The 14,326-nt window shown below is 31.3% G+C and overlaps 1 protein-coding gene across 1 annotated transcript in view; it reads left to right on the top strand.

Annotated features, from left to right (window-relative positions):
• The window catches only part of DACH1 (dachshund family transcription factor 1), a 442,442-nt gene that overhangs the window by 386,403 nt on the left and 41,713 nt on the right, over positions 1-14,326 (top strand). The window contains exon 8 of the mRNA XM_049779033.1: positions 6,295-6,446. Coding sequence (XP_049634990.1) covers positions 6,295-6,446 — 152 coding nt within the window. The remainder of the gene's footprint in view (positions 1-6,294; positions 6,447-14,326) is intronic.

Raw genomic sequence — 14,326 nt, 5'->3', positions numbered from 1 at the left:
TTTCAGGTGTTACTCAGGAAACAAAATGGGATGCTGGGAAGGGAATCTGGGTTAGCCATGGACAAGGCAAGAAATCTAACCTGCTGTAAGATTTTTTTATTGTTCTAGCCCCATCCAAATAAATTTAGTGTGTTATTTTCAAATTTCTATCATTGCGAAATGAAAACAAATTATTATGCAACACTTGTTTGATTTATATTATAGTCACTTTTATATGACATTATAGATTTATTTTTCTAACTTAATTATTTTCTCTTGCCAAATCACCCCAGAATGCCTAGAGCAGAAATGAATCGGAGTTGGTTTGTCCGTTGAGCCTAATTTATTTACTATATTTATGTACAGATGTTTCAATATTTTAATTGTTTATCCACATTTGTATTTTTCTCATACTTTGTCCAGTAGAATAATGTGGCTTATGAGCTTATAAAAGTACTAGTAAGTTGAAATTTGTTTAAAATCATGCTGAGATTGGTCAAAATAACAAATACATTAATTTCATACTTTTACTTTTGTTCTTATATTTAAAAGTACTATATCTACAGATTTTGTCAAAACTTTTACCTATTCTACAGAGCCTCTTAACATAATCAGATAAATTATAACCATTAAATATAAAGTTTTAAATTTTAATAATGTTGCTCTCTAAAAAAGATGAAAATAAATAAATGTGAAACCCCATAAAATATGACTTTATAAAATTGAATATTTTATATTTGAAGTTTATTATTTAGTAAGATCTTAAAGTTACACAATGCAAAATATAATATGTAATTCAAACCCAAAGGGATTATTCGTGAAAATAATATCTGAGTTAGATTTTGTTAACAGGAAAGAAACATTTTAAATGTAGAAGCCTAGTATTTTTTAAACAACATTGTTCCTTAGGATATCCTGCTAAATTGTTATGTGTGATAAGATTGGAAGGGGGGAAAGAAGCATCAATCTTTCTGATAGTCATCTATTGACAAGTCACTTAAAAGATTAATATAACTGTGAAATGAACTGATAGAACAATAAAATATATTTTTTTAAAATTTTTATTTATTAGAAACAATATTTTCTTCTATTCTAATTATGTTTTATCTTTAAGTTGTCTATTTTTGTTATTGATGTTGGTAAGTTATTTTGATAGAATAGTCATGCAAATAGGATACTTTTTTTCTGACCAAAAATTGAAATAAATTCTCAGACCATATTAATTGTCTTTGATACTTAGAAAACCACTATTTTTCCAAGTAAATCAATTAAAGCATATTAATCATTTAAAATTAATACAACTCTTAAGATCTTACAAATAACTTTTGGGGGGGAAAGATCATAACTTCTAGCATAGCTAAAAGTCTACACAATTTGTCATTCCCAGAGTGCTTTGGGTATCATGTGATACTAAGTATGTTCAACCCGGGACTCTCAAATGCAAAGTGATTTCTCACCCTTCTAATATGTCTCTGGTTAATAAGAATATATTTAAGAAAGTGAATGAGCACTAGCTTACTGCAGATAAGAAGTACTTAAATCTCCCTAAGTTCCATTTTGGAAAATGTTTATTTTCTTTCCAAGGATTTCCAAGCTTTGTTGCATCAGATTTGTCTTCTCCGATGTTGAAAAAGCTTATCTTTACAGATAGTTGTAATGATTTAATGGCAGTTGTAATGATTTAAGTAGAATCGATTTTCTGGGCTGGTAGAGAGACAGAAAAGAAGAGGGGGAGAGAGAGAGAGAGAGAGAGAGAGAGAGGGGGGGGGGGGGAGGGAGAGAAGGAGAATGGAGGGAAAGGGAGAGGGGGGGAGAGGGAGAGAAGGAGAATGGAGGGAAAGGGAGAAGGATGGAGAGAGAAACAATTTTTTGTTTCTGTTTTTGGGTCATACCAGTGGCGTTCAGGTCTTGGCTCTGCACTCAGAAATTACTCCTGGCAGGCTTCGGGAACTATATGAAAACCCGAACCTGGGTTGGCCATGTGCAAGGCAAACATCCTACCAGCTGGGCTATTATTGCTCTGGCCCACTTTTTTTGAGGTGTCTTTGAGCCACATCAGTGGTGAGTGTTCAGGGTTAACTCCTGTATTTATGCTCAATGGCATGGCTATTTATTCTTAATGTCATGGCAATGTTCATTGAGTCATTTAGGGAACTTGGGATCAAAATTATGGCAGCTTCATGCAAGCAGTGCTATTGCTTCTGCCCTGAGAGATACTTTTTAACAGAATAAAAAAAATATCATGTTGTAATCTATTTTCAAGGACTAACTCAGATTTAAGGAATATTTTTATATAGATTTTAATGCACAGAAGAGAAGAATTAAAGGTCTGTCAGAGGCAAGGCACATCTGTAATTTGCTCTGAGAAAATAATCCGTTGTTTTTATAAGGCACATTATAAGAAATATGGACTCTTGGTTAAATCAATAGTCTTTTATACAGGTAACTTTTACTGATCTTGTACTGTGAAAATGGCAGAATATGTTTTTAAACTCATAAATATACATAACTCATAAATATCCTTAATATTGATTAAGGATTAGAAAGATAGAGAAACAACAAAGTAGTATAAAAGTAAGTGTGGAAGAATAAACACAATTGATGAAACTGAATAGGAATTTATATTACTAATATTGGTATGAGAAAGTACCATATGATTACCCAAAACAATACAGTTTTGCACACGTCTGAAGATCAAAAAGCTCAGATCCACATAAAAATGGGATGTGTTACCTACAAGATGTCATAATAAAGAAACCATTTTATACCTTTTTAGTGCCTGAGGAATTTCAGCTTTCCTTGACAATATCCACAAAATTCAGATCCCTCTAGCTTCACCCCTTCATCCTCTCTCTTTATCTCAAAAATTGTCTATTTTGTAAGGATTAGCTTGTCATTGGATTTAGAGCTCATCCAAAATAAAGATACATTTTTTCAAAATAATTAATTATATCTATGAAAATCCGTTTTTCAAATAAGCTAATGTTACTAGGTTCTGTGGGTTAAGTGTGGGTATCTAATTTGAAGAGGTATGAAGGCCACATCTACTCTACCGCAGAGACATAGAAATACTTTGTAAAATTACCACAATTTTTCCAGGCCTTAAATCTGACTAAAAGTAAAGTATTACAGAAAAAAATACTACATCATCTAATGTTATGATAATCCATTTTTTTTCATTTCACAACTATTTTCTTTTCTTTTTTTTTTTTTTTGGTTTTTCGGGCCACACCCATTTGATGCTCAGGGGTTACTCCTGGCTAAGTGCTCAGAAATTGCCCCTGGCTTGGGGGAACCAATGGGATACACGGGATCAAACCTCGGTCTTTCCTTGGCTAGCGCTTGTAAGGCAGACACCTTACCTCTAGTGCCACCTCGCCAGCCCCGAAAACTATTTTCTATAATAAAATATATATAAAGAAACATAAAGATTTACCAAGTAGAAATTGGGTGTTTTGTGAATCTGTATTTTATCATCATTCACTACTTGAAGTCAATGGAGACTATGTCATATCCAAACTCTTTTCCACATTGTCTGGACTCACAAACTTTTGCTTTAATCTTCTCAGAACAGTTAGGATATCAAAGGTCACTTTTATTTCAAAAGAAAAAAACCATGTTCCCAATTTTATTGTCTTTGTAGGAAAATTAAATGAGACTTTCTATGAAGTTAATTGCCACAAGATGACAACTTTTTCTCAGTTACTATGGTCTTGAAACCCAGAGGGATATTCGTGTTTTCTTTGTTTGATCTTGCTTAGTTTGTTTATCTTTTTTTTTCCCCAAAATGTATGTCGATCTTAAAACTCACTTTAAAAAGTTTTTAAGTAGTCATTCTGCCCTAAATGTGAGCATTTCTTATCAGTGGGTTAGGTTAATCCATATGCACTATCACCATTAAAATGATAAATAAAGGCATTCAATCAAGTAAAACTATACTGAATAGTGGTAAATTCATAGATAACTGAAACCATAAGAGCCAAGTTTAGCTTTCTAGTGAAGCAAATGTAGAATTGTTAAAAATAATCACCCCATATATATTAGTACAAGTATGCATGGGTAATTTCATCTTATACTGGAAAATATTGAGTAGCTAATAAAATAAGGGTGAAAAGCTATGTTTTAGAAATTCCAGTAATTAGGCACTGAAAATTTGGGTTAGTCACTCTTATGTAGGTTAGCACTATATACTTTGGGTACTGTAGATTTTATATTTCTTCATTCTATCCACAGTATCCCACACATTCTTATTTTAAATAAATATTATCTATGTAAATGTATGTATCAAGATTTCACTAAATTCACTAACTACCCAAAATGAGTAAAACATAAATGTATTAAATAGTTCCAGGAATGATTGAACATTTAATCATATGTCTTTATCCATATATATATATTATGCCTTTGCCTAGTCAATCTTTAAAATTGTAGTCCTAGTCTCTAAAGTAAAGAAAACTCAAGTGGTCATCTGGTTATATTAATTTTTCCAAGAGACAAGCAATTATTATCTTCATGATCTATTAAGCCACATTTTCTTTAGCAAGTGACAGTGAAGGTGATACTGATGAAAAAAATATTACAGTCATTCTTAAACAATTTCACATGCACATAGATGTTTAACAAGTGGCTTTTCAGAGCTATTATGAAAAAAAACACTAGCAGCCTTGAACTAAAAGAATAATAAATGACAGCTAGGTAAATGGTGTTCCAGTTCACCTTGATCTCATTATCCAGGCAGGATCCCCATTCCTGTATTCTAGTCTTTTTTGAAAAAACTAAAAACAAAAAAGAAAAAAACAACAACAACAACAGCAAAAACCCCCAAACAGCTCCAGTGACAATAGAATTTAAAAAATATAAATAATGATAAAATGAGTTCTATACCAGTTGGGTAGTCTATTTCTTTTTCTTGTACCCACTTCCCTTAGATCAACTGTCAATAACTGAACACAAGAGAGAGTAACAAAAGAAACTACAAAGAAGTGAAATTGTGAGGAGTGTAGTTAATAGTAGGTCTTATATCCATTATTCCCCTTCACAACTTCTCTTTCCTTTTGTTTTATTACCTTGAAATGTGAAAAAGTGAAGTGAGGAAAGGAAAGCAAACTTGTTCTGACATTAGAGACTGAGGCTTATATACTTCTTAGTATTTGTGCCCCAGAGAGGTAATTGTTAACTGTGTTCTGTGGTTAGGTCTTGTAAGGAAAAAAATAAAGGAATGATAGACAACAGTAGAATCATATTAGAAGCATAGTGCCAAGGGTGCTGACGATTATTAGCCTCTTGCCAAATTGAGAGATAGTATCAGGACTGTGCAAAAATGTTATTCTGAATAATTTTCCTAGGGTAAAATATGAAAATATTTATAAAATTGAAAATCCTGCTATGAATAAAATTTATTTTCTGATATAGTAAACTAAAATAAGCTGTAACTTATATTTATCTCAAATAAAATTTTAAAGAGGTTTAAATAATAAAGAACTGAATAAAAATACTTCTCTCAATATTTTCTCAGAATAAAAGCATCCCTATCTGGATATTATAATCACTTAAAATATTGAATAATATTCAAGAAACAAAGTAACACTTTTACTGAGATTATTTTTATACTTGCTTTTCTTGTCTAAAGTGTTGTGAAAATTTTATTTTATTGTCCTTTATTTAGTTTTTACAATAAAAGTCTAGTGGCTTAATAGAAATAAAAAAGGGTTTCAAGGCTAAGAGACTTTGGTCTTTCCTGTTAATGGTACTGAATAATACAATAATTATTTTAAAAGAATAATTTGGAATCCACTTGTGTTTTTCAGTTGTGAAAAGTTGTTAACTGGATATGCTGTTGTGGATTCCTTAAGATTATAGTTCAACAATCTATAGATATTAAAGGAAGAGTTAATTGGGAAAGAAACATACCATACAAAGCACTTCACGTCTATGAAGCTCTAGAAATATGCTATTGTCAATCTAAACAGAACAAACTAAAATGAGATAATTGGGAAGGTGCCCATAAAGTCAGTCTGAATATATTATCACAACTATATATGAGATAATATTTGTTTTAAAAAGATTCTATGGCACTGTAAACTCAGTCTCATTAGAGACTGCATTTAAAAGGCTTATAAAGTTACTCATTAATGTTATCTTGTTGTATCTCCACAGCTTTTTCATTAAAGAAAATTCAGCAGAAAGCATTTTCTCCTGATAGCGGGAACCAATTTGCAATAAATGTTCTGGAAACCACTAGGGAAGCCATTACTGAGGTCTAATAAAAACAGACAAGCGTAACTTGTTCTATATTTTTGTTTCAATCACATACAGATGAGACCCCGCTTTCCACACCAACCGCAAGAGACAGCCTTGACAAACTTTCTCTAACTGGGCATGGACAACCACTACCTCCAGGTTTTCCATCTCCTTTTCTGTTTCCTGATGGATTGTCTTCCATAGAGACCCTTCTGACTAACATACAGGTAGGCTCTTTTACATTCTAAAGAAAAGAAACAGAGAAGACCCATGGTAGTTTTTCCCAAATTACAATTGTTATGACCTAATAAGAATGACTAACTCATGTTATATAAATTTTTCAAACTCACTGCATTAATCAAATTGTTTTAGAAAGAATCAAATCATGCATACTGAGCCAAAATAAAAAGTTGAGTGAAAATGATCTGGGCATTAAAAAAAATCATTCTTGCTAAATGTACTCCTTACTTTCAAGTTCGGGAGAAATCTTATGTTTAGGTTTGTCTGATTAACAAAATGATAGCTCCCCAGTCTTAATAAATATTTAGTTATTTTTAAACTTCTGGCCTTCCAATGAGGAAGTGGTATGTTTAGCAATTTAAAATATGTCTAATATAAAAGAATCTCCCCCAAAATTCCTTCCTTTATAAGTAAGTTTGTTTCAGCTAATAAGGTTTCTTCAAAGAATAGACTTCAAACAGCCATACAAACTTTCCACGGATTTCCTATGTAATGCCCAGGATGTATACTTTACATACAGTACATTATGAATCAAAAATACTTACAGTTAACAATAACATAGAGCAGGGAGCCAAAATAATAAGAGTGTTTGGAATAAAGAAAGCATAATTTTCTTGCCCACACATGAAGTGATCATGTGGAACACAGATGGTGACTGCCATTTTATTATCCATATTAGGAATTGCTACTAATACAACTGTGCTTGTATATACCAAATGGCTGGCATTTTCTTCTGCTCTAGCACTTCTTCCTCAGTGCTATTTTTCTGTACATACTTCATAGCATATTAAACTTTTTCCCAGTAGAAATGTAATTAATTTTATTTACCTCTCCAAGGACATAACAGAAGGCCTTCAATATAACATATCTCCTCATCTATTAATATGGCATTTTTAATAGTAATGTAATTAGAGTCTCCAGAACTGTATTCACTTTAAGGTTTCATATCAAAAAATGAAATAGATCATCAGTCTAAACTAACTTAAATCAAATCTACATAGCTGAGTATATTTTAAAATAAATGCAGCCTTTATTTTCCTTAAATGTGACTCACAAATATCATTTTCTATGGCATTGTGCTTTCCGTAAATCTTTTTGGTCAATTAAATTCTTTTGAATATAGCCCTTTCAACATTTCTGAATTTATATTTTAAAAATTACATAGAAAGCAAATAAGGATTTAAAACTCTATTTCAAATTCTTCTATTTGTATGTGTTTTACTAAAAATAAAAACCTTCTTATGTGGGAAAGTGATAATATGACCTCAATTTCAGCAAAAACAGTTTTGGGGTTTTAGCAGTATAATCTGATTTGCTCATCTGAAGACTGGTTTAATTAAAAATACAGATTTTTGTAAATTCAAAGTGAACAACGCCTCATCTTTAGATCAAATGCTGTCCACTAGGAGTATTTATTCATGGACAGGAGGGTAGTAATACCCAGAGGAAGTGTATTATCTGCATCATCTCAAACTAAAACATGAAAAAATAAAGAAAAAAAGGATTTTTAGGGACCAATAAAATTTATAGATGTAAGCCAAATTATTTTCATGATGGCAAAGCTAATTTCAAAATACCCTTTTTTTCTTTTGATCTTTTTGTTTATTTGTTTATTTGTCTGTAATACTTTATGACCATTTCTGGCTTTGAGAACAGGAGTGAACTTTGGTATTGTTCATGGGATCATATGTTGTGACAGGGTTAGCATCATGCAACTCAAATGCTTACCTCCTGTACCATCTCTGTAGGCCTATAATTGTGTTTTCTATTGAGAAAACAGCTTAAAAAGAATTGATGATAGGACAATAGTGAAGAAATCGTACATTGCTCTGTTGCAAATTTTAGGTAAAAATAATATTAAAATAATCTACCCGAGGACTCATGCGATAGCACAGCGGTAGGGTGTTTGCCTTGCACGTGAGTGGTCAAGAACCAGACAGGGGTGCTGGTCTGTCCCTGACACCTAATGTGTCTCCTGTGCCTGCCAGGAGCAATTTCGGAGCACAGAGCCAGGAGTAACCCATGAACACCACTGGATATGCCCCCCCCCCCAAATAAAATGGAGTGAGAGCAAGAGAGAAAACCTACATACAAGCACTTCACTACAAATAAATTGTGTTTCCCTTTCCATCTTTATTATGTAAGTGTTTGTATAGATATAGGTATTATTATATTGATTTAAGTTGTGTCCATGTACATAAAATATGTACATAGAAAAAATGATAATTGAAATTATTACTGAGATCATTCAAAATAACATAAAACACAGATTCCATATACATATACACACATATACACTAAATTTATGGGAATTTTTTTCACATAACTTATAAAGGTCATAAAGGCTAGATATATTTATTGTCACATTTACTGAGTTATAGTAATATCCAAGAAATGTTATAAAATATTTAAACATGTTATGACTTGGAATATTGGATATAGATTGTAAATAGAGTTGTAGCCTAAATTCTAAGTTGGGCAGCTATTTCCTTTGGAGATATTTTATCTACATGGTAATTAAAAGAATTAAACTAAATATGTTTGACTTTTTGCAAACCATATAATTCTGTTTGAAATTAAACTTTAGGTCTATATGTCATTTTAATCAAATCCAAGGCAGTGGAAAATATTTAATGCATTTAGTCCATTATTTTCTTAGAATTAATGATCCCCAAACTCTCTAAAATCATTCATTTATAATATTAATTCAACTACTCAATAATGAATTTTATTATATTCCAACATTCAGGTCACAGTTTAAATTTTTAATGGCTGCTACAGATGTTCATTTCATTATATAATCAAAAGTTAATTTTATAAATATTATCTTTTGTGTTTCACAAGAAAGCCTGTAGAAAAATATTATATGCTTTTTTAAAAAATATATACACTTAAGTATTTTCCTGGTTAGCTTCTAGTTATATACTCATTTCTCATAATTGTTTTTTTGTTTTTTTTCATAATTGTTTTTGAAATTAAAAATTATAACAATGTTTGCTTTAATGATAAAATACATTTAATTCTTTGAAGATTTTTAATTTTTTTTCTCTGTTATTTTTGCTGTGGGGGGGGGGAACTACACTGGTGATGCTCAGGGGTTACTCCTGGCTATGCATATCAGAAATCGCTTCTGATTTGGGGGACCATATGGGATGCCAGGGGATCAAACCGCGGTCCATTCTAGGTTAGTGCATGCAAGGCAAACACCCTAACCACTTGTGCCACCGCTCTGGCACCTATTTTTAGAATTTTAAAGAATATATTAAAAAGGGTTTGTGTTTTTGTTAATCTCAAAAATGCTTCATAATGACTTGTTCATTCAAGAATATTCCTGGAGAGCTTTCTGTGATATTTTATGTAGGAATCTAAAATTTGAGACTCAGGGGCCAGAGAGATAGCATGGAGGTAAGGCGTTTGCCTTTCATGCACAAGGACAGTGGTTCGAATCCTGGCATACCATATGGTCCTCTGTGCCCGCCATGGGCAATTTCTGAGCATGAAGCCAGGAGTAAACCTTAAGTGCTGCTGGGTGTGATCCAAAAAAGCAAAAAATAATTTTTTTTGAGACTCAATTAGCTGATAGAAACCTTTAAACTGTGACTTCCAATTAATGTTCTAAGGAGAATTTATACCATCATTCTCAACGTGTTTTCATAACTTACATCAGAATTAGAATCATTTAATATAATATTTTTGACAAAAACACATTTCAAAATGACTTAATAGATAGTCCAGAGGCTTTGTACAAGTCTCATCCAGCCTTTAACATGGCAATGCTATGCCAATAGTATAAATTTACATGTTGTTGAATATATTCATATTCTATTTCCATTTTTATAAAGACTATTTCATTGTAATTGTATTAAACAAATTAATTAAGAAAACATTTTATGAAGACATAAATAACAAATCAGTACTTGGATTTCAAAATATGGGTAGACCTGTATTGTATAATATTATTTATTTGGGAGGGCATGACACTGGTGATGTTTAAAGCCTATTTCTAACTCAGTGCTTTAGGATCATATTCAGGAATCTTCAAGGAACAATGTATTACTGAAAATGTGTCCTGAGGTCCAAGCATTCAAAGCATGAGCTCCAAACCTTTGAACGGACTCCTGTTTCAAATATTCAGTATTCAAATATTCATTCTTCAATATTATCCCTTTGATCACATCATTATCATTACATTTGATAAAATTATTAAATACACAACTAAATATAGACAATAGCAGAGTTTTATTATGAAAATAAACTAACAAAACTTTTTAATATGAGATATACACACATTCAGATCATTTATCATAGTAATTATATGTGATGATCAAAAATAAATATTCATTTAACAATCTTAGTGTGTCATCAACATTCTTATCAACACTATTTCATTTCTAATACTTCTGATTATCAAATTACAGTAATTTTCTCACACTGAATATTTCTGCGATGCCAATTGCATGTATGACAATTTACTAAAATTTTGAATTCATTTTCTTTGAGATAGAAGCAGATCTAATTACTTTAAAGTTCTTCCCATCTAATTGCCCTAAAGTTCACTGCCGATGTCAATTATAGGTCCAATTGTCATCTGTGAATTGGTTTTGTGATCTATAGTCTATTGTAATTATTTTTTGTTTGTTTGTTTTTGGGCCACACCAAGTGACTCTCAGGGGTTACTCCTGGCTATGTGCTGAGAAATCTCTCCTGGCTTGGAGGACCCATACAGGACACCAGGAAATTGAACTGGGGTCCTTCCTAGGTTAAGTGTGCAAGCCAGACACCATACCACTTGCACGACCACTCCAGACCCTCCATTGTAATTTTTTGATCATATTTTTGACATCTACTTTCTTTGGTAAAATTGGTTTGCTAGAGTAACTTATAGATCTTAGAAGGCATTTTTACTTACTACTATCATAGTTATTATAGAGAAATAGAATTCTGAATAGCCAGAGAGGCATAGAACAAAGTGTGAGGAAAACAGCTTAATATCTCCAACACTGACATATTAACCAACCCAGACACACATTGAACCTGTCCTTTTAAGTTTTCATGGAGGTTTCAATATATAAGCTAGATGGATTAATTCACCACTGATGATGAATTCAACCTCTAGCTCTTCTGTCTTCCATGGTGATCAGAAGAGTGAGGCTAAAAGTTCCAACCATTTAATCATGTTTCATTCCCCTAGAGGAAAGTTCATTTTTTTTGTGTTATTTCCAAAGTCAGCATACTTATGCAAAAATGGAGACATATAAGCCTTTTGAATGAGTTCATATATTTCTGGTGATTACTAGATAGATAAAAGTTCTATATTTTCAAAACTATTTTGTCTAACTGCAACTTACAATCATATGAATTAGAAAGGTATTTTATACCTGTATTCAATTTTGATATAGTCCATCATTAATCAAGTTTGGATTACATCAACCTTAAGCCAAATAAAGATGCATTTTGTTATCACCATTGATATGAAAATTCATAAGATGATAATATTATATATGTAATAGTATACATATATGTGTATATTAGTGTATATATATAAACTCTATAAGGTTTCATTACAATCAACAATGATCCTTCTAATTTAGGAAACACATATTTTAAAGATATTTTTTAAAAACCTCCAATACATGTTAAATTCTAGTATTGACTCATTCAAATGACTAATTTTATATCTTGGGCAATTAATACTCATCAATTCTGCTTTTATAATATACAAAATATTTAACTAGATTTGATTAGAACAAAATTCCTCTTCGAATATATTTTATTCACATTAGAAACAACACATTATTGAGCAAATTTTTATCATATGAGCTTCAGTGACTCTTGGGATTCTGAAGTAATGTGCAAAACAATAAGCTTTTCCTCATGAATATTACTAAAAATACTTCTTTTGGATCAGCATTACTTCAATTTCACTTACATAAGCATACACACTTTCTAGGCTATAGACATTTGAGGCATTGTTAGATAAATTCAAGTGTCATTTGAAAAAGATATAGACTAATTTCTGAAAAATGATTAAAACATCTTAATGTTGAAACTATTATGACAGCCAACATAACTTACTTACAGAAAAAAATTTCTCAGTTGTTGTTTCTGAAAATTGCTGTGCTATAAAGAAGCTTGAAATGTATTTCTTTAAAGTTGTCATCATCTAGTTTCCACATCATAAGCATTGGCCTCCTTGGAGAAAAATTCATGTTTTAAACCTTTTTTTCTTTTAGTGTAATTCACATTGTAATCACAAAAGCTTGCTCTGTAGGGCCTACTCAGAAGAGAACCAGCATTTATTGAGACCTTTTGCACATGATACCTGGAAGATTTTGAAAACTTACACAGTTCTTAAAGTACTACACCACTGATGGTTAAAACAATGTCTCAATGATTTGTAGGTATTGCAAACATTGCTTGCTATTGCTATTCCCAGCTCCCTGCTGTATTGAAATTTAATCTGTTTTCTGTATTTTTTTTTGCAGTAGGGCTGTCATGGTCAATAATATATTTTTGCATAAGCATCAGATTGACTCTAGTGCAGTTTTTGTTCACACTGGACTCCTACTGCTCTGCACTGATTTAAAGTCTGAAAATGAAACTTAATTTTATATAGCTGATAACTAAGTAGTCCCAAGAGAGTCACGGATCCGAAAAGCTAACATTTTTTTAGACATAATCAGCAGGAATAGATAATGTATTAATGTTAGCATTATTAGCAGAAACCATAGCAGAAAGATACAGTAAACATAAATGCTCTTTGCGACTTTGTACTTTATAAAAATATTCATGTAAAATTGTACAAATTAAAGTTGTAGTTCACATTATTCAACATGTTTATTCATAATGATTGTCTCATATTTAAAGAACACCAAAATATTGTGTTTTGTCAGCCAAGGACAATAATAGTTTAATAGTAATTTATTTTAAACAGCTACTGATAATACAACCAATCAACACATTAAGTGGTGCCAACATTGGCATCTTGCTAAATAATCTCTAGACATTGCACAAAGAGTACATCTTTCAAAGATAAGTCAACAAGAGCAATCAGAGCAGAAAATTAGAATTTGGTATCTTAGAATTAAAATACAGCTAAACTAAAGTTTTAATTGGGGTGATCTAAAAGGGCACTTGATGTAATGATCTCTTTCATTTGTTACTAATTGTTTGTTCCTGATGAAGAAGAAACATACACAGGAATGTTGCTGAATTTAGTTAAGATGGCAGTTTCCTTAGCAGCTATGTTTTATTGTTAAAATAAAAAAGTGGGGAGGGGATAAAATGTCATGAAGAAATCCTCCAGTTCGTTATCCTGAAAGAAAATTCAAAGTCAGGTATAAAATCTATGAAATAATTAATATGTGCTTGAAAAAATAAATGTGGCTTATGGTTTTTTACCTTTGTGAGCTCAACATAGTTATTATACTAGTAAGTTAAGCTGTAGCAGAAGTTTATTATTTTAACTAACTATGTGTCTAGTCTCCTGTATAGGAGACTACAATATAACTACAAATAATACCAACTTCCATCTCATTTATATTTTTCTATTGAAAATTTTAGCTCTATTATATACACTGGAGTGAGTTCTTAACTACTTCAGAATACTGTTTTGAATTGCTGAGTTAATAAGAATATAAATTATACTCCAATAAAATGTATGTGTTAAATCAAGTTATATGTATGTAAATGTAAATTCCATAATCAGTCATCTTGCATAAATATACTTAGCTATTACCAAATGCCCTGGAATTATATATTTTGCTGTCACGTTGTTCTTTTAATGCCTTTTTAAAGATAATGTATATAATACCATCACGTTCTGATTTTATCTATATATATCTATATGTAAAATATGAAGTTCTTT

The sequence above is a fragment of the Suncus etruscus genome, chromosome 8 (assembly GCF_024139225.1).
Source record: "Suncus etruscus isolate mSunEtr1 chromosome 8, mSunEtr1.pri.cur, whole genome shotgun sequence".
Lineage (NCBI taxonomy): Eukaryota > Metazoa > Chordata > Mammalia > Eulipotyphla > Soricidae > Suncus > Suncus etruscus.
This window is presented reverse-complemented; position numbering and strand designations above follow the sequence as displayed.